The sequence below is a fragment of the Crocuta crocuta genome, unplaced genomic scaffold (assembly GCF_008692635.1).
Source record: "Crocuta crocuta isolate KB4526 unplaced genomic scaffold, BGI_CrCroc_1.0 scaffold197, whole genome shotgun sequence".
Lineage (NCBI taxonomy): Eukaryota > Metazoa > Chordata > Mammalia > Carnivora > Hyaenidae > Crocuta > Crocuta crocuta.
In genome coordinates this window covers 11,015,574-11,037,032 of record NW_027532002.1, presented here as the reverse complement: position 1 = coordinate 11,037,032, position 21,459 = coordinate 11,015,574, and the positions used below count along the sequence as shown (strand labels likewise).

The window sequence follows — 21,459 nt, the reverse complement described above, 5'->3', positions numbered from 1 at the left end:
ATACTAGAGAACCTGCGAGAGCCTGTGTGAGAGCTTTGAAGGGGTGGGAGCGAGTAATTCTTCCCGTTCCAAAGAGAGGTTGTAGAGCAGCATCGCAAACCCTCACAGAGTTCTAATGGCAACTAGGACAGGAGTTTGAGGTGGGGGGGGAGGGTGCTTAAAGGGCATGAAATGGTTTCCTCATAACCAACATGCTTTATGTTTGCGGGGTAAAGGAAAAGAGAGAGCTGAAAGAGTCAGTGATGTCATGGGAGAAAACATGGGGCTGGGAGAAGGCGGTGGCAGGGCTAGTATCTTCTTTTCTCTCACTTCAAACACGCCCCTCCCCCCCCATTTAAGACTTTTAAACCTATTTTCTCCTTTAAAAAATAATATACTGGGGCACCTGGCTGGCTCAGCCAGTTAAGCAGTCTGACTGCTGATTCCGGCTCAGGTCATGATCTCACTCACGGTTCATGAGACTGTGCCCTGTGTCGGGCTCTGTGCTGACAGTGTGGAGTCGGCTTGGGATTCTCTCTCTCTGACCTTCCCCCACCCCTGCTCATGCTCTCTCTCTCTCTCTCTCTCTCTCAAAATAAGTAAATAAACATTTAAAAAATAATACACCAATTTTTTTTAAAAACATAAGCAGCAGGGTGTCTGGGTGGCTCAGTTGGTCCTGACTTCGGCTCAGGTCATGATTACACAGTTTGTGGGTTTGAGCCCCACATCAGGCTTTATACTGATAGTGTGGAGTCTGCTTGTGATTCACTCTCTCTCCCTCTCTCTGATCCTCCCCAGCTCTCACATGCGCGTGCTCTCTCTCTCTCTCTCAAAATAAATAAATAAATAAACTTAAAAAAAAGATAAGGAGTAAAAAGATGGTAAGTACCTATAACTTTAGCCTCTATCACTGAAATGCTGGTGTAGATCCTTCCAGACTTTTTAGTATGCCTATATATGCCAGATTTATAAAGGGTTTTTTTTCCTGAAAAAATAGGATCACACCTATATTGTTTTGAGATGGTATTTTTACCCAATGATACGTCATGAACATCTTCCTATGTCTATAAAAGTAGCCCTGGTCCTAAGGGTGGTGAGACAGCAGGTGAGGGGCATAGACTCTGAGCCAGGCAGAGTAGGATACAAGTCTCAGGTTGGCTACTTTCTACGACTATCTTATGCAGGAAGCTCCTCAGCTTCATGAAGGCTCAGCTTTCTTATCTGTGCAACAAAGATTACAATAACATCTGCTCCACAGGACGCTGCTAGAATTAAATCAAACAGTGCATGTAGTGCTTAACAAATACCTGACTAACAGCTATGTGCTCGATACAAGGTTCCTATTTTTATTATTGTGGCTGTTGAGTCTTCTACCATATTATTACATTTAAAAATGCAATTTCCCTATTGTTGGACATTTAGGTTATTTGTAATTAAAAAAAAAACTTTCTATGTTGAAATCATTATAGATTTACAGGAAGTTGCAAAAGTAGTACAGGGAAGTTGGGGGTGCCCTGTATCCAGTTCCCACAGGGGTAACATCTTACATGACTATGCTACAATATCACAACCAGGAGCACTGACATGGGCATAATCTATGGCTCTCACTCAGCCATCACCAGTTTTACATGCTCTCATGTGTGTAAATATAGGTCAAGGCAATTTTATCACCTGTGTGGATTCATGGAACCACCACCACAATTAGGATACAGAACTTCCCATTACCACCAAGTTCCCTCCTGCTTCCCCTTCACAATCACACCCCTCCTTTTCCCCCCTTTCCCTCCTCCCTCTCCCTAAGCCCTGGCAACCACTAATCTCTCTCCAGCTCTACCATTTTATCCCTTCAAAAGTATTAGTAAGTGGAAGCATACACTATGTAACCTTTTGAACCTGGCCACTTTCACTCATCATAATGTCCTTGAGATCCATCCAAGTAACTATGCACATCAGAATCTGTTAGTTTTTACTGTTGAGCTGTATCCTACGGTGTGGACATCCCATAGTTTGTTTAATCATGCACCTGTCGAAGGACATTCGCGTTGTTCCAATCTTTGGCAAATACAAATAAACCTGCTCAGAACATTTGTGTGTAGGCTTTTGTGTGGACTTAAGTTTACGTTGCTCTGGGACAAATGCCCAGGACTGTGAATGTTGCGTTATATGGTAAGTGCATGCTTAGTTTTATATAAAGCCATTGTCCAGAGTGGCTGCCCTATCTCTCATTGCCTCCAGCAATATATGAGAGATCTAGTTTCTCTGGGTTCTCACAAGCATTTGGTACTGTACTGTTTGGGAGCTGTAATCGGGGTATGGTAATATCTTGTCCAGGCTTTAATTTGCATTTCCCTAATGGCTAATGATGTTGAACATCTATTTCTAATCTTTGATATGATTAGCAATGCTACAATAGGTACCTCTATTTGGATGAATTTTAAATTAATTCCTATGAATGAATACTTCAAAGTGGAATTGCTGGATAGGCAACTTGAAGCATAATGTCATACTGCTCTCTGGAAAAGCACCAATTTATAGCCCCATCAGCAGCATGGGAACTGATCAGCTTTTAAAGAATACCTAATACTCTCACTATCTCCCCTAAGGGCTTAAAAAGAAACTTCTTGTCAATACATTCCCCAGTACCAGGGAAATAAAATAAAAATTAGATTTCCCCAAATCCTAATAGAGGAGAAAATGAACCAAAATCCCCTCTCCAAGGACACTGCACATCCAGACATGCACCTAACATTTTCATCAAGCACATTAGGAAGAAAAGAAAATTCATTTACCTTTCTGAGCAATATGACACAGTTCTTCTTGCATTTTAGAAAACTCTGATGAGGTTTCGGAGCCATCGGAATAATTTTTCTCCTCCCCAAAATCTATTGTTGACAGATTAGGGTTGGAGGAATGTAGTCTTATGGGGCCAGGAAAAGGTTTAGGGACCTAAAGTGACACCAAAGGGAGACATTTCTTTTCAGATACAAATGGATTAGAATATTGACTTGTTCCTAAGATTAGAAAGTGGTGGGAAAAGAACATTTTATAGGTACATCTTTCTGTTGAGTCTTAACTTAAAAGAAAAATAAATGAAAACCCAGGAAAGGACTTTCTCCAGCAACTTGCTCTGGCTTCTTGCAAAATAAAAACGGATGAGAAATCACATGTTCTTTTGGAGATGATAGACACATTAAAGCTCTAGATTGAAAATGACAAGCTGAAGCTGCCAGGCTCTTTCTCATTTATACTCAATTCCTTCCTCCTGGCAATAATCACCCAGTCTCTATGTTGTTAATAGCACATGGGTTTAAAAATGTTTCTTTAATTTGCATCTGGTGCTTCTACAAAAGCAACTTCTCACATGCTTGTACACTCTTCAAAAGTTCTTAAGTTACAATCCATCAGGTGCAACTAAAGAGTGTATAAGAGGGGCGCCTGGGTGGCTTAGTCGGTTAAGCGTCTGACTTTCGCTTAGGTCATGATCTCGCGGTTCTGTGGGTTCGGGCCCCGCGTCGGGCTCTGTGCTGACTGCCAGCTCAGAGCCTGGAGCCTGTTTCAGTCTGTGACTCCCTCTCTCTCTGACCCTCCCCTGCTCACGCTGTCTCTCTCTCTCTCTCCTAGAAATAAATAAAACATTAAAAAAAAAAAAGAGTGTATAAGAGAATAGCAGGTGACTTACCCATGAAGTTCCTGATTTATTTGACCCTGACAACGTCCCAGTTTAATACGCAATGGCTGTGCTGCAAATCCTAGCCTCTGGCCTGGCTGTGCACTGGGAAAGTAGGTGGCTAGCGTCACACAGTGAAACTCTGATGGGGGTTTGGGAGGTTGGCAACAAGAGGCAAAAGAGAGTCTGCACAGTGTCCGTTTCCAGACACTGCAGCCAGTGGGCTCAAACGGATGAGTTCTCCACGGACTGGCAGATAGCTGGGTCAGAGCACACACGCAAGGAGGGAAGAGGGCAGGCAGGCCAAGCACAGTAAAAGGGAAACCAAAGTCCTAGAAATGGCTGCAGCCCCTCCAACCTCATGCCATTTCCCCCTTAGCCAATTCTACTACATGCTTATTCCAGTGTCCAGAAAACCCGAGTGACTGAATTTCCCCCTGCACAGGGTATTTATGAGAACCACTATAGAAAGCCCACTAGTCTAATCTCCCACTGGAGTCCAAGTAGCCCCCAGCACGTGGTGTGGAGAGCGGGGAAGCCATGGTTACCTGCAGTGTTCCTTTAGCATCTTTGCCGATAGCTCTGGACCGCCACCTCCTGTGTGATCTTTTTTCCTTTTTAGGACTTTCAAAAGCTCCACCCTTTGTTTCAAAACAGGAAAGAGAGCACAGAAAGTAAGGGAAAACTGCAAGGCAAAGTCACCACCTCCATCCCCTTGAATGCGGCTGAAGCGACCGGCCAGATAATGTCCTACTGTCAGTGCGAGGCTGGGGGAGGAGAGAGGAAAGCGGGAAAACACCAGAAAGCAAACAGAAGAGGGATCTGACTGACCTGGATGGCGTTGATAGCTGGTGCCGAATAGGTCCGATGCAGGACGTCCATACTTTGTAGGAGCTGGCTCATTTCCACCAGGTAGGCGTGACAGTGTGCCAGGTCTGGGGAGAAGAGCAAGAGGAAGCTTCATAGCTCTTATCCTGGCATCCAGGTTTCGCTATGCTAGTTCCAGCTACTTTCTGAATTCACCTATACTATTTGATTTGCATCTGTATGGACTGGAAATGTCATTTCCTTTTTTTTACAGAAGGGGCAGTACGCTGTCACGGTTAAGGTCACAGATTTGGAGAACCAGGCTGCTTCTGTTTGAACGTTTAATGAACTGTGAATCTTGGGCGAATTCCATAACATCTCTGTGCCTCAGTTTCCTCATCTGGGAAACAGAGATAATTACACACCTGCTTTCATATGCTGTATGGTTGACATATGCAGCATGCCCGTAGATTGCTAGCACGCTGTGAACACTAAATACATCAGCTAGCATAATTATCAGCATTATTTCGAGTAGTGCGTCATCTTCCGATAAGGACTTCAGACAGGCTAAGTGAATGAAACAAAATGAAGGTTGTATTGGTCTCTAAGGATAACTGTGGATCAGGGACCCACATGAGGCCCTGGCGATCTTCTGCAGGTTGACCTGACAAGACCTAACCTAAGTTCTCATACCAGTTCCTCAGTCACTAACTCCAAAGATAGTGCTTAATTGGCTGCTCACTGGACGATGGTGGCCTTTTCCATTGAGAAATCAAAGTCCAAATGTCTTAAGAGAGTGGCTTTCAAAGTTTGTTATCATCAGAATCAACTGGAGAACTTGTTAAACCATAGATCATTGAGAACCGCCCCCCCCATTCCTGATGCAGTCTATCTGGGTTGAGCCTGAGAATTTGCATTTCAAATAAGATTGCAGGCCACGCCAATGCTGCCCATCCAGAGGGCACTTCAGGGACTAGCTGTAGGGGTGCCTGGGTGGCTCAGTCAGTTAAGCATCTGGCTTCGGCTCAGGTCATGATCTCACGGTTTGTGGGTTCAAGCCTCAGGTCAGGCTCTGTGCTGACAGCTCGGAACCTGGAGCCTGTTTTGGATTCTGTGTCTCCTTTCTCTGCCCTTTGCCCATTCACACTTTGTCTCTCTCTCTCTCTCTCTCTCTCTCAAAAATAAACAAACATTTTTTTAAATTTTTTAAAAAAAGGACTAGCTGTGCCAAAATGTCAGTTCACAAAGCTCTTGAGTGAGGGGGCAGAACCCATATGGCTTCAGGTGTGACAATATCTGCATTTAAGAGGAGAAAATGCAATTTCAAGGTCACCACCTGGTATATTTCTCTCACAGTGGTTCTCACTCAACTATGACTCTGCTTTAAAATCAACTGGGGAAATTTTTAAAAACTATCTATCTGTAGGTTCCATCTCAGATAATTACATCAGAACATCCCCAATCCCACTGGTGACTTGTTTTGGGTTTTTTTAGTTCCCTGGGTAGTTCTTAGCTAATTAGGAATGAGACCACTGAGCTTCCTTATGGAAGAGTTCTTAATCCTGACTCTTTATCAGAGTCACTTGGGAAACTTGAGAAAATCAGTGGAAACAAGACCACACTCCAGGCCAATTTAAAGAGATTCTTGTGAATAGTGGGTATTGCATTTTAAAAGCTCTCTTGGAGCACCTGGGTGGCTCAGTCAGTTAAGTGTCGACTCTTAGTTTTGGCTCAGGCCATGATCTCATGGTTCAGGAGTTCGAGCCCTGCACTGGGCTCTGTGCTAACAGTGTGGAGCCTGCTTGGGATTCTCTCCCTCCCTCTCTCTGCACAACCTGCCCCTTCCGAGTCTCTCTCAAAATAAATAAATAATTAAAAAAAAAAAAGCTCTCTTGGTGATCCTAGAGGGTAGCCAGGTAGAGAAGTCCTATTTTGTGGGGATCTCCATCTGGTTCACCCACTCTCCTTTAGAAGTGACTTCCAATCTTAGATGTACACGAGAGTCATTTTTGGCACTTAAAAGACATAGAGAGCTGTGCAGACCTCACCCTTGGAGACTATGATCTAGTAGGTCCACATGGAAATCCGATCTGAGTGCTTAAAGAACATGAAAAGCAACCTGTGTGCACGCACACCCAGGTGAGGAGGTCAAATTCATCACCAGTGCAAACTTTATAAGCAGCCTCTGAGAAGACATGTAGACCAGTGATGGGGAGACTCATCTGAGGTACTAACCAAGTCCAATCTATGAGCTGTGACTGAAAGAAGCAGAGGTTTCAAATAATTTTACCTTTCGAGCATTTTTCCATGTCCTCTGAAGACTGCAACCAGAATGGAACTCGCGTCTCACCGCCACAAGAAAATGATAAATTGCTTCCAGTCTGAATCGAATTCTGCTTGGATATACTGCTACGCTGTTGCACAGATGACAAAAACACATTATAAATGAAAACAGAGCCCAGTGGGAACACTCTAGGGTAAAGGACAACAAAGTGAGCTAGTGGCTAATGGAAGCCATCTGCTTGTAACGGGGAAGAATCTTCCACAAAGCACTCCACCCTAACCTCTGGCTGTCACCTCAGCCTGGCCAAACCACACTCTTGTGCCTTGGACTGGGGTCCTTAGTTTCTTCTGTCAAATGATAATCATGACAAAATGATAGAAATGTTGGGAAATGTCATCCTGTATGGCTATAAACACACTTACTGCATTTTACAACCAGATAAGAAAACCAAAGTCAAACCGGTCAAGGGAAAGCTGAAGGAATCAGGGCTATTAAATTCTTCCTCATGTGCTATTCTTTAGTTACTGTCCCAATGATAACAGATACTCCTGGGGCCCTGGGGTTTGACCAATTGGGCAAACAGATTCCTCCCACAAGCATTTCTTCCTTTAGTCAGAGCCTCCCGTTTGGGACACCCTCACACAAAGCCACCCCCTTCTTTTAAATTCATTATTGGTGAATTATTACCTTCCTACTTGAAATGGAGTCTAAGACACTGGATGCAGAGTCTGTGACTGTGGATCCTTGGAAATAGTGATTAACCTCGTGTGGAAACATGGCAATTTCATTCTGACGATACATTCTGTGGTGGCGGAGTTTAGATACCCACTCATCAAACATTTCTTCTGACTTTACCTGAATGATATTAAATTCAAAGAGGGAAACAAGAGTGTCACTCACTGAAAGGAGCAATTATTCATCAAATCGAGACACCCTCTCTTTTCATGTTGGCACATGTAGAAATAACAACTTATTGACTTAGTTCATGTGGCCTTTGGGAACAAGCTTGAGGAGGAAATGGAGAATAAAAATGGTCAAAACTTTCACTTAGGCTTTCAATGAAAGGGTCCAATTGTTAAGGTATTATTAAGAAAGCGAAACATTACCACTTATGTGAAACAAATAAACTGGAATTCATATTTATCTGTCTCTTAAAGCATCTCCAAGTTCACTTATCCCCACTCCTCCATTCTTTCTTACTGAAGACATTAGCACCCTGTTTCTTTTTAAACTCTTTTAAAATTCAGACTTTTCAGATCAATCTTCTCTGAACTGGAACAAATTTGTAAATTCCTCCCTAAAATATTTAACCTTGTTAATCTTCTCTGACAAAGAATACATTGCTCAGGAATGTGAAGGTTATTTGAAAACACATTTCTTCTGGCCCCAGAAATAGAAAAAGAAATCTGTAAAAGTATTATTGGTGACTTCCAAGATGTTTCAAATACACCTACACAAACATTTAGCCATTTCTCCATAAATGAGCATCTATCAAAGTTTAATTTCCACAAAGAATGATGTTTATAACTAGCAACTTTTATTAGAAAGTATTTCGTAAAAGTACTAAAAAGGACATAACAAGCACCTACACAGCAGATATTTCTTAATAGCTAATGTTTTGTGTGCATAAGGGTATATTAATATTTTCAAAATGAAAAACCATAAATATCTATATATGAGAACAGACTCATGAAGGGGCAACTTAAAAATTACCCAAAAGGATGCATGGTAGGTTAACGTCCAAAAAGAAAAATCCAGGTCAGTCTGTTAAAATCTTTACTGATGCCACTGCTGAGAGCAAGGATGTGGAAATAAATGTCAGCAGCCATCACTCATTTTGGAAACGTTAGGTCGGCTCTTAGGTTTTTTGTGTTGATTAGAAGTACATATAAGCTTTAAAACCCCTCCAGGTGCTACGAATAGATCATTTACAGGAAAAAGTAATACAAACAGACTTAATTCTATTTGTCTCCTCATAAATTATGTTCCCAAAATGTATTTCATTTCCAAGATGTGGTTATAGCAGTAATGTTACAGGAAGCTTCTGTCATCCTTTGCACTGATCTGCTCTCAGAGGCCCTTAAAAGTCGGCGCCCAAAGTATGCATCTTGACTCATTTTTTATTGGTTAAATGAGGTAGAAGAATAAAGGTACTTTATTAAGTAACTGTCCAGGGTTCTGTTCCAACCCCACAAATAGTTATAAGAATGTGGGTGGCAACCACTTAACCTCTCTGCTGCCCAGATTCCTCATCTATAAAAATAAGAGACTGGGACTCGATGGTTGCCATTTAAACACTCTGAGACTCTGAGGCTTTTAGGGAGGACCCTCAGTGACCACACATACCCACACTGATGTTCAAACGAATGAACAAGAAATACAAACAGAACCGAAAGTGAATCAACACAGAGAAATATTAAACTTGTGTTTATCACGATGTCAGTATTCAATATTATTTTAAGGCGCTCTGGTTCTTTAAAAATTAGGAATTAATAATTACTTCTGTTAACTAGAATAAGTGGATGAACAAAAACCTCTTATATCCCGTCCGTGTCAAGAACAGTACCAAGAGTCACTGGAAGTATGTGGAGAAACTGATAATATTCTAGAGGAGAATGACCTTTGGAACGAGGGGTGGATGGAATATTCTTCCTTGAATTTTTTTTTTCAGTCATTCTCAACCAAGGAACATTTGGCAACGGGAGACATTTTTTGGCTGTTATAATTGAAGGGGGCTTGTTACCAACGTCTAGTGGGTAGAGGCCAGGGATGCCCCTCAACATCCTATAATACACAGGAAAGGACCCAAAGCAAAGCATTCTCCACCCCATTATGTCAGTAGTGTCAAGGGTGAGAAACCCTCCATTATACAATGAACTAGGGGCTTAGGGAAGGAAACAGTATGGCTTTGACCATCCTATGCAGTCTCTCAGGCACCTGTATGTGTTATACACATGCTGGCATAAGTACCACATATATGCTATGGGGAGAGTATTGGGCATCTTAAGATGTGGAGCTCATCATCTCATGCTTTCATTTTTCCAGCCCCCAGCTCTAATTCTCAACATTCCAAATAATTTGCCCAAGTAGAAAATAGTCTTAATATCCTCTCAATTAATTCCCAACATTTGGGTACCACCTAATAATTATACACAAGTACTAAACCTATTGAGCTTACTGAAGGCTGGGCATTATGCCAAGTTTCCTACATGCAGCCTTTTGTACACGGGCACTATAATAATTCCCATTTTGGGGAAGGGTGGTGAGGAAATGGAGACTTTCAAGGATTAAAAAGATGCCAAAGGCCAACAGCTAGTAAGTAGCCAGGTCCAGATCTGGTTCAGAAGCTCTTGTATCATGCTTAGAACCATCTACACCAGCTGCAGGGAAAGGGCAGAAGGTGGGAGTTAAACAGCTTTCAGAAGTACTACTTGGAGGCCTGGACTTTAGTAGGAGAAAAGTTCCTCACATTCATTGTAGTATGAGAATTTTAATGAGCTGAAGTGGTAAGACTAAATATTAAATATGGTATTTCAGGGAACATACATAAACCTATGGTAAATGGTTCTTCACTAAAGTAGGTAAAATCTGGAGGAAGGAGGGGTTACTTGGAAACATGAAGATTTTTTTATTATTGACTGTTGTCACAATCGTGGTATGTATGTGGGGGGGTATACCAAGGGGATGGAGGACAAAGATGCTAAACCTTTAGCAGTGTGAGAGAGAGTCCTGCACAATGAAGAACTGTCCCATTTAAGATCAACAGCATCTGTTCGAAATACTTTCACAGTGAAGGTCTTCTACATGTTGGTTGGATCTTTTGAAATACTGAAATGGCATCACCAGTGGTACCATAACGGACTAACCCTTTGCAGCACAAAGAAACTGTGTGGTAAGAGATAGCATCTGGGAAGCAATCTCACCTTCAGATGGTAGATGTGCTCCTCGGTATCCAGATCTATGCATTTTGATGACTTCTTCACAGACATCACCGAGAGCCCAACGTCGATGCAGCCATGAAGCTTCTCTCTCTCTACCTGCAGAGGCGCGGAAAGGGCCACTTGAGGTTCATGGTGTTAAAGACAATAGTAACATCCCTGATGCCCCTTTCCTCTAGCCTCACTTTGAACATCCAGTAATATAAATATAGTAACTATGACTTCCTAAGCATCTGGAGTGAACCAGTACTGAATTAAGTGCTGCACATGCATAATCTGTTTTAGTCTTAAGGGGTTAAGTAACGAGTGGCTTGCACAGCCAGTGAGTGAGGAAGCAAGAAAGTGAGTCCCGTGGACTGACTCCCACAGCAATGAATTCACCTGTTAACTGTACTGCCCTCCACAGAATTAGTTTCTAGTATCTAAATTCATTTGGAAGTGATTTAAAAAGAGGAGTAAAGGCAGGAAGCCAAGACAGGCCACTGTGGGTGAGGTATTATGCCAAGTTTTCTACAAGCAACCCTACAAGATGAGAACTCCAGGAGTTAAGGGAAGTGAGAAAGAAGAGGAAAGTGCTGGGTGAGAGAAGGACCCACACAAGGGGCAGGACTAACAGTCATTCCAGCCTTCGGGGGCTGTCTGCCTAGTGTTAACAACAGGGGACTTCATATCACCTTCATCAAGGGTCTTCTCCAACAAAGCCCGTTGGTCACTGTAAGAGTGGGAGTGACTCACTGGGAATATGTCTTTTCCCACCCAGAGGACCTCTCAGCCCAAACCTAAGACCAGAAGAGACCCCTGGATGCCCAGTAAGGTGTTGAGAGAGGAGCCCTCCACTTTCACTCGGTAGGTAAACTGAGCCCACGCAAAACCCAGGGCTAGGACAGTGGACCAGGCACCTCTGGTCTATGTGAAAGGACAATCACCCTCTATGGTTTCCAGTTCAGAGAAAGGCAATCCCCAAATGTGTAAAATTTCACCCATGGGCTGATGACAATTAGCCCTTCAGAGTCCTTTGATAACATATTTGATTAATAAGAAGACTTACATCAGTTTGGCTCTTGGCATATTTCAAGATTCCTTTGTCCAGATAGAAAAATCTCTGTGGGGAAGAAAGTATAATGCACTAAGACATTTCATTTAAACATCCATCCTCCCTTGGGTGCCAATTTTCAACTTCAAATTAAATACAAGTGCCTAAGAATTGACTAGGTACACCGTCTAAGTACTGACTAGGGCAATGTGAGAGCAAATAAAGGTAAGGTCAAGGTCAGTGTCTTACCTTGTGCCAGCCTTTCAAAGGCCACTTCCTCTTTTTCAGCAAAAATCCTTTCTGAATGGGTGGCTCCTGGGTGTAACTCATCTCTCCTCTCAGCCCTTCTACCACTTCCCAGCTGTCCTGTTACAATAAAATAGTTTATGCTTAAATGGCTACCTTTAAAAATAACCATGTTCAGAAGCACTTCATCCTAGTGGGAAATCCATCCAAGATGGTGAGCGTGGCTGAGCTCGTTGGGGAGAAGAAGTTAAAATTTAATTTTCATTCAGGTCCTGGACTTCATGGATTAATGCTATAATTTAATGGCATCAAATTTGATTTTTTTTTTTTTTCAAAAGCTCTCTCCTAGAAGGGAATATTTCTTTCTCTTTTGGTGCTTGGACAGAGCTAACGGTAAAGCTTTTACTGTAAATTCTATTTTTGTTCCCTTTGACATCATCACACAGTTACTGTTTACTTGCCACTAGACTTCAGTCTGAATTTGAACCAGAAGCTACATACATCAGGTGGGTATATGGAAAAACTGGCTTAAGAACTGGCTGAAATGTATGAGACTGAATGCAAGTTGGTAAACATGACAGTTTGGTTGAAATGATTCAGTTGCAAGTTAATCTCCTCAAACTCCAGATATCTAATATTGGAAATCCTGAAGCATCAAAGAGTTGCTTTTGAAACAAGTACTTTCATCCTTTTTTCCCTAGAAATGTTGTCCTCCACACCCTTCTTTTGTTTCAAAAACTTCTGAGGGGAGGGCAATTTTTGCTGTAGTGAGCGGTTTGTAATTTTGAAGAGGTACAATTTAATTACAATTAATTACAATTATTACAACTAATCTTCTGTTGTTGGCTATGTAGGCAGTATCAACTAATTGAAAAAGAATTTAAAGGGGAATACAAAAGAAAAACACTAAAGATTCTGAAAATTTATTTTTAAATGCTTAAAAACACACAAATCGTTGCAAAATTACCCAGGAGATAGACCAAAACTGGCAATACTTTAGAGGCTGAGATAATGGATTTTGATTTTACTAACAGATTAGTATACATGAAATGTACAAATCTTAACAGTACAACCTGATAAATGTATACACCTCTACCATCAGTAATTATCATCCAGATCAGAGAGAAACGTTCCAACACAAGAAAATTAAGTTTCGACAAACATGTCCTTCCCCAAACCCAGCTTTTCTCAGCTATTATTGGCCTGTAACATACATAAGCCAAAAGTATACAAGGTAANGGTGGATAACATTCCAGGTCTAATTTCTTAACTTTAGAGTATATAATATTCATCGTTAATTATAGTCACCATGCTGTACATTAGATCTCCCAGAACTTATTCATCTTAGGGCCAGGAGTTTGTGCCATTTGATTAGCATTTCCCCAGTCCCACCCCTTCCCACCCCCAAGAGATACCATTCTACTCTCTCTTTCCATGAGTTCAACTTTCTTAGATTCTGCATATAAGTGACAACACACAGTACTTGTCTTTCTCTGATTTATTTCACTTAGCATAATGCCCTCAGTGTCCACTCATGTTTTTACAAAAGGCAGGTTTTCCTTTTTTCAATGGCTGAATGATATTCCCCTCCTGTTTGTGTAACACTTTTTTAAATCCATACATCCACTGATGGACGCTTAGGTTGTTTCCTTGCTTTGGCTATTGTGAATAAAGCTGTAATGGACGTGGGGTGCAAATATCTCTTCAAGAAACAAACCTGTTCTTTTGGCCAAGATTTCATGTTGACTAACTTGCTATTAGTCAAATCTCCAGACTGCAGTCAAGGGTCACAGGTGGAAGCCAGAGAGATTAGGGGATGGGACGGTAAGTCTGGACCAGCACCGGGGAGCAAAGTCCCAGAGAGCTGTCTAATGGGAAGGCATGGAAACCACAGGGGTCCTGGGTGCTCTGGCTCAGTTCCCGTGTTGTCAAGTTCAGTACATGAGAAACACCTAATAACAGGAACACTTCTCTACTTTAGCCAGTGAACTCTTTATATATAACAATCCTGGCAGATCTGCCTTATACCTGATTGCACGTTACTGTGAATATAGTTAAAAAGGTACATTCCAGACTTTTGAAATGTGGTAGTGGTATCCCAAGATGTGGAGTTGTAAAAGGGAATTCTTCAATGGAAAAAAGGAAAGCTTATCTTTAGTTCTTAGGTTCGAGGACTTTTCAGACAGGTAGCAATGTCAAATGAGATTTTGTCATAGCATTCCCAATTATTCAAAGTCACTTATTTATATCCAGACAATAAGTGGAGAATGCATATTATTAAGTGATGAGAAGCCACATGCCCACACGTGTGCACGCACACGTGCACACACACACACACACACACACACACATTCTGTTCACATGTATTTCAGCTTAAAAAGCCATTCCTCAAAATTTAAAGTTACTTACCTGTCAAAATTTTAATGAATTTTAAGGTTAAGCTAAAAATTCTACCTCCTCTGGGAGGCCTTCTTCAAAGGAGAGTAGTATTTCATCCTAGAAACTCCATCAGCATTCCATCTTACGCTTCCAATGGTTCAGCACTTATTTATGATACATGAGATTTTATCATCCCTATTAAACAACAGACCTCGAGGGTGTCAAATGTCTGGTTCACTTATGATTTCTTCACAATGTCTGACCTGCTGGCCTGTGAATAATATGCCTCTGATTGGCACATACGTAAGCTTGGTCTTAGAATAACGTTGCACACAGATTTATGTTCTTGGAATACCAAATATCAGTATGCATTTAAAATGTGCCTAATATCTTTGGGCCAAATGACTATTTACAAATTAAATACAGCACATTCATATTTGTGAAAGAGGGTGTATGTGTGCATTATCATTGTGAAATGAAAGTCTGTGGGTCAAAATTTTTTGGAAAGTACTCTAAGGGAGACTAGGTCCTTTCGATTTGTTTTAAGATACCCAAGTAGAAGGCAACATGCAATGATAATGCTAGACAATCACGCGTGTCTGCTCAACACATTCAGTTGTGCAGAATGCAAATGCCAAGAGAGATTAGGCGTTTATTGCATACGTTACAAAACTGAAAAAAAAAATGGAATGAGATGATATCTGTAGTTGAAAGAAAACCAAGAATTAAATTTCAAAAATGTTTCAAGGATTCATGTTAGAACTAGATCGCTCCTGAATTCTTGAGATATAATGCATTCCTGCCAATAAACCGATGTGGAGGGCAGGGAATTAGACTGCATTTGTTGGCATTTAAAGTAAATAAGTCAGAAAGGGTTTGCATTTATTCTAAACCAAGTATCCTCTTGTTTCCTCACTTTATTTTCTACCTGGGCTCAGAACTTAAAACTCTTACCCGGTTGGAAAAGCCAGATTTGAAGTATTTAAGAAAGTGAAGACTCTTCTTGACTGAGGAAGAAAGCTCTGTAGCCAACTCCTTTTCTGGGCTTGCCATCCAACTCCTCCCCTCCTAACTTCCCTGTCTGNCAGGCAGCCTTCTGGGGGGGGGGCGGGGGGGGGACGGGGGACAATATTCTCCCCTCTGCAGCTGCTGGAATCCTGGGGGCACTTTTCGTTATCACAGTATCTCTGGTCTAATGGCTGAAATCCAGGAATGGTAAATGTCCCACGATGCCTCAGCCTTCGACAATGAAAAAGCTGTCCCCCTCAAGACTTTCCAAAGTGCCAGTGGACATTTTTGTAAGTGAAACCAATTTATAATTACTTGAGCACTCTGCCTCACATCCATAACAAAGTATTTCTGCATGGTTTTTATACACTTTGAAATCTTGGTGATGCAACCACCAGATAACTGAGGGAAGACTAGATTTCCTTCTGTTTGAGACTTTAACAAGATCAGCCGCCATTTTTGAGAATTGTGTCACTGAAGGCCATGCCACTTGTGGTATTTAAGTTATTAGCACAACACACTCGTATGGGGCTGCATCAGTAGCTGCCATGTTTCACATACATGTATATCTGACCACATCATTATATCTTCTGGTATAATCATATGTGGGCTTCTATAACATTAAAATAAATATTTTAATATTAATCACTTTAAGCTCTTCTTTATCAGTAAAGCATTATATTAATATTTTCAAAATTATGTGTGCAGATATATTAAATTAATCACAAATTTTATTTGAGGAGAGTAAAGGGGTCATTAAAATAATGGTTGTAACAAGGGGATATTGTTTTGGTGGAATTAAAAACCACTGCCAACCCTGACACAAATTCCATGAGAAGAAATGCCAGGCCAGGACATGGCGTAGTAAAATTGCTTTGAAAATGTGCAGGCTTAATTGATTTCTCATAAATAAGTGTGGTTGGTTTTATCCTCAAAATATTTCTCTTCTATGTCCCTTCTGTGTCCCTTCTGTTCCCTAGGCACCACCTTGACCCAGGCTATCGTCCAACTTGGTTTCCCAAGACTCTCCACTTCTATAATCATTTATGGGGCTCCATTATACCCTACCCTCCACCCAATATAAAAATGAATATAATGTAATGCTCATCTTCATTTCCACTTCTGTGGTATATTTATATTGTTCCAGCCTCCCAGAATCTTCTGTTGATTTTTTCCATCCATGCAAACACTTCAAAATTTTAGTTCAGTTTCTGAAATTTTCCTAAAGTATCCAAACCACATCAATCATATATTCCTGTAAATATAGCAACAGTGTTACTGTCTATTACCAGATAACTCAGTGCTTAATTAATTCATCATTTTTTCCCATTTATCCCCAGTGATAAAAGTTTCTGAAAACATTTCTCCTTGACCATCTTTTCGACGTGCTCTTTAAGACTCCAGCAATTAACTAGAGATGCATAAATAAAAGAATTCTCCCAATAAATTGTTGGGGTTTCAAACCGAGAAATGGATTAAGTTTTCAAGCCAAGTGAACAGTACTAGGTAGTTAGTTAACAAGGAAGAATTAAGTTGTATCCACACTTTTTAAAAATTTTTTGGGATTTCTTAATGTTTATTTATATTGAGAGAGAGAGAGAGCAAGCAGGGGAAACAGAAAGAGAGGGAGACACAGAATCCAAAGCAGGCTCCAGGCTCTGAGCTGTCAACACAGAGCCCAACACAGGGCTCGAACCCACTAATCGTGAGATCATGACCTGAGCCTAAGTCAGATGCTCAACCAACCGAACCACCCAGCTGCCCCTAGTTGTATCCACATTTCTGTATAGCCTGCCATTTAAAACACAAAAGGGTAGTGCCTCAGGAAATACTATCAGAGGGGTCTACTGAAGTAACACACAAATACAGCAATATAAACAATAATAATATAAAATAGAGAACACTTTCTAGCTCCATGAAAGCAAGAACCTTTTCTATCTTGTTCACTACTTAGTAGGGTACAGTAGATATGAATGAATATGTTTAACAAATAAATGAAACATGATAACTAAATATATTAAGCATGCACTATCTGCCAGGTAGTGTGTGAAATACTGTACTTACATTACTACACTAAATCTTTGAATGATCCTGTGAGGTTGGATTAGTATCCTTATTTTTGGAATGTGGGAACTTCTGGAAAATTTTGGAATGAGGAAGAGAACATTAGATAACTTCCCCAATGCTATAAAGCTACCAAGTAGTAAAGCCACCTGACTTCAGAACCTACCTTTTTAACCATTCTGCTACATTTTATAATATATTGCATATGCTGCTATAATGTAAATATATAAATTGCGACGATGTACCAGAGTAAATGTCAAGCAGTGGTCAAGATCCTGAAGCAATCTGAAGAAGTTAGGAAGATTCGTCCTACGAGTAGAGACAAGCAAGTTCTGGTATCCTGCTCTGAGCTACCATGTTTCGTATCCTATAGTCCCACCAAATTGGGGCAGGAAATCAGCCTGTACATTTTAACTCAGCCAATTCTTTGCTCATTCACTTTTTTACATTGGGAATGTCTGCCCCATCTACTTCTTAGCCTGTGAATTCTCACTTGCCCCAAACCTTCTCCCTGGGGCACAAATTCTCTCCCTCCTCAGCACTTTACACAAACCTCAAATGAGTCTCTCTCTGAGCCAGAAGAACGTGAGTTCTGTGAGGACAGAGACAGGGTCCTCTTTGTAGAGATCTCACTACTGGGGACACAGGGACCCTGAATAAAAGAGTCACTGAATGAATGAGTCTGAGGAGCAAGGGGGGTATGAAAAGGGCCCAACAGAGCCCTCAGGGTGAGGGATTTTAACGTGTGCTGGTATGGGGTGAACTGGTACTCAAGGCAGGAGAAAGCAAAAATGCCGGCTTCTCTGGGCTAAAGGGACCAGGCGTCCTGAAGTGGCTGTTTGAACTCCACACACCTGGTGACCCAGAAGTAGGATATGCACCTTGAGCTGAATGTCCTGAGATGTGGTCCAGGGTGGACTTGGGCCCCCGGGAAGATTAAGGCCCCGCTGACTTAGCGCAACACGGCTGAACCCATCTCCCGCCCTGCGGGTGTCAGGCTAAAAGCTCACCATGAATATAAGGTGGAGAGAGAAATGTGACAGGGCCTGGGGGGAAGCGGCTTCTTAAGGTTTTTGCTTTAGTTGAACTGAAGACAGTCTGGCACTGTCGTCCGGCATTAAATTCAGTCTCTCTTACTGAATGTCAAAAAAGTGCCAAATATAGAAAGCTGCTTTGTGGTTGGAAAGGCAGCTAAGCATTTATCCATGCTCATGCGCTGGCACGGTTCATTTCCATAATGCTGAGTGCACGAGTTGAAAGTGCCTTCCCCTCCCCCCACCCCGGCACAGCTGTTTCCACAGCGTACATCTCCTCGGAAACTTTCAAGGGCTGGATTCTCAGCACTGTCCTTATAGTGATGTCAGAAATAGAAAATGGCTTAAAACTTCCATCCTTCCTGCAGCTGAAGACTGTTGTGGAAGGAAGTTTTGTGGCTGCCTCTCTCTATCTGGTATGACTGGGGAGTGGGGCTGTTCTGATTATTTATTTATTTAATCTGCTTATCAGGTTTTTAAAATTCACAAGGCAGTACCCAGCATCACATCATATGCAGCATAATTTCACATGTCTTTAAGGACTCTAAGGGCATTTCTGACTTTGTAAAGCCTCGGGATCATCATAATATGATAATCATAATATGACCTTTTATGATTGTACTATGAACATATGGAAATACTTGTCAATAGGTTTCCAGTTAATGACAGCTTTAACTGATGCCAGATCAAATCTGTACTTATATTTCAATCACTGAGAATTGGAGTTGTTACTTCTTGGCCAATTGTTTCTTCCTAGACAAAAAATTTTGTGAGCACCAGCAGCCTGATAGCAACAGCAATTAAGAGAACAAATTAGGGGTGCCCGGGTGGCTCAGTCAGTTAAGCATCCGACTTTGGCTCAGGTCATGATCTTGTGGTTCATGAGTTTGAGCCCCATGTTGTGCTCTATGCTGACAGCTCAGAGCCTGGAGCCTGCTTCGGATTCTGTGTCTCCCTCTTTCTTTGCCTGCCCCCTCCCCCAGCTGTGATCTGTCTCTCAAAAATAAAGAAATATTTACAAAAATTTATTTAAAAAGAACAAGTTAGTTGGGGTGGGGGTGATCTAATGCAATGCTTCTCAAAGTGTAACATGCATATCAGTCACCAAAGGTCTTGTCAAAATGCAGATGTCAGTTCAACAGGTCTGGGGCGAGGTTTGAGCTTCTGTACCTGCACAGGTGAGGCCACTGAAGCTGGACCACGGACCCACTGAGAGTAGCCACTCTCTGGGAACCCATGCTGTCTTGAAGAATTGGAGCGATCTTCACTTGATAGGCTTTGAGAGCCAAACCAGGACTAACGGGGTGAGAATTATAAGGCCTTGATCCCACCTCTGTGTATAGGACAGATCCGATATCTAATAATTAGCACGATGAACAATAACAAAAAATGACATGGGCTGCTCTATGAAAGATCCAGTTCCCTAATCACTGGAGCGCTCCATCAGGGGTTGGCAGAGAGCCTGCAGAAGGGCTCCCAGAACAGGAAGGAGGTCAGAATAAATGAGCCACAAAATCCCTTCCAAATCTTACACTGCAAACTCATGTCGTATAAAATGGGTATAAAGTCTCAGTTATTCAGGATGAGTAAATTCTAAAAATCAGCCGTACCACGTTATGCCAATAGTTAACAATATTGTCTTGTGCAGGTAAAAACTTAAGATAGTAGATCTCTTGTTAAATATTCTTACCATGATACATATAAAATAAATACAATACAATAAAACAAAACAAAATAAAAATATTGACTGATAAAGTCTACTAAAAGCAAATAAAAAAACAGAGCATTAGCTTCTATCTAGTAACCTCAGGTATAATCCCTGATCTTAGGATCTAAGTGAGAAGGCTGAAGAAAAAAGGAAGGCTGAGCAGGGAAGAGCTCGCTCAGGCTCAGAAGGCTACGTGGGGAATGGAGTCATGACCTGCCGATAGCCATGTCTTTCCTCTCCATTCACACCCAGAGACACAGCTCACCAACCCACACCGGGGCAGGTGGGGAACACCCAGATGACTTCAGTCCCCCAAATGTGTTAAGTCTTAATTACTTGGGTAGTCACAGACCAAAACACTAGGGCCTTCATTACTCAGATAATGGGAGAATATGCACTCCGTCTTGGGGGTGAACCTTTGAGATAGCACGGGAGGTAAGGGAAAGAAAAGGAAGGTCATTGGCAGCAGATGATAATGACAATGAGAAAAAAACAAACAAACGTGTGAACTGTCAGCTCTGTTGCTGACTCTACCTGAGGTCCAAATAAGAGAAAAATCCATCTGTGTTAACCACAGATGGGTTTATAATTAAAATAGTATTAATAAAAAAACTTTAATGTACATATAAGGATTATTCCTACCCTGTTGAGCACTCAGCAGTTATGGCTGTAATTACACTGGTACTTTTTTAGGATCTTCAAATAGATTTGTGGGTTATTAATATTTGTTAAATATCACCCTAATTGTATGTAAGCCATTCAAGATTATGGACAGCATCTTTTATGCACTCATTTCTCTGTAATGCTCTGCTCTGTCAATGAGGGACTCCTGAGAGCTACGGTTACCATTAAAGATGGAGACACCCAACCCATAAATGTCACCGTGCTCTGGCTGTGCAGCCTACCAAAAGGCTGAGGAGATTTGTCGTCACTGTGGTAGTGTTGATAGTAATACAAATAACAACTACTATTTGTTGATGGTCTTCTAAATGCCCCCAATGACTTTATAATGGAAGTATTATTACTCTCATTTTACAAATAAGGAAAATGAAGGGGTGCCTGGGTGGCTCAGTCAGTTAAGCATCTGACTTCGGCTCAGGTCATGATCTTGCAGTTTGTGAGTTCGAGCCTCGAGTCACGCTCTGTGCTGACCGCTCAGAGCCTGGAGTCTTCAGATTCTGTGTCTCCCTCTCTCTCTGCCTTCCCCAGTTTAACTCCTCTTCTCAAAAAAAAAAAAAAAAAAAAAAATAAGTAAACCTTAAAAAAATCTTTAAGAAAATGAAGCTCCAAAGTAGCCTACCCAATATTA

At 41.5% G+C, this 21,459-nt stretch overlaps 1 protein-coding gene across 4 annotated transcripts in view; it reads right to left on the bottom strand.

The window, feature by feature from the left end:
* OSBPL3 (oxysterol binding protein like 3) overlaps window positions 1–21,459 on the bottom strand; it is a 191,881-nt gene that overhangs the window by 60,557 nt on the left and 109,865 nt on the right. For all 4 annotated transcript variants that reach the window (XR_013337885.1, XM_077775315.1, XM_077775314.1 and 1 more), the window contains exons 3-10: window positions 11,961–12,077; window positions 11,727–11,780; window positions 10,664–10,777; window positions 7,428–7,595; window positions 6,747–6,870; window positions 4,481–4,584; window positions 4,198–4,290; window positions 2,772–2,928 (exon numbers count right to left, since the gene is read on the bottom strand). Coding sequence is in view for 3 of the 4 variants with exons in the window: in XM_077775315.1 (XP_077631441.1) it covers window positions 2,772–2,928; window positions 4,198–4,290; window positions 4,481–4,584; window positions 6,747–6,870; window positions 7,428–7,595; window positions 10,664–10,777; window positions 11,727–11,780; window positions 11,961–12,077 (931 nt within the window). In the remaining variant the exon portion in view is untranslated. The remainder of the gene's footprint in view (window positions 1–2,771; window positions 2,929–4,197; window positions 4,291–4,480; window positions 4,585–6,746; window positions 6,871–7,427; window positions 7,596–10,663; window positions 10,778–11,726; window positions 11,781–11,960; window positions 12,078–21,459) is intronic.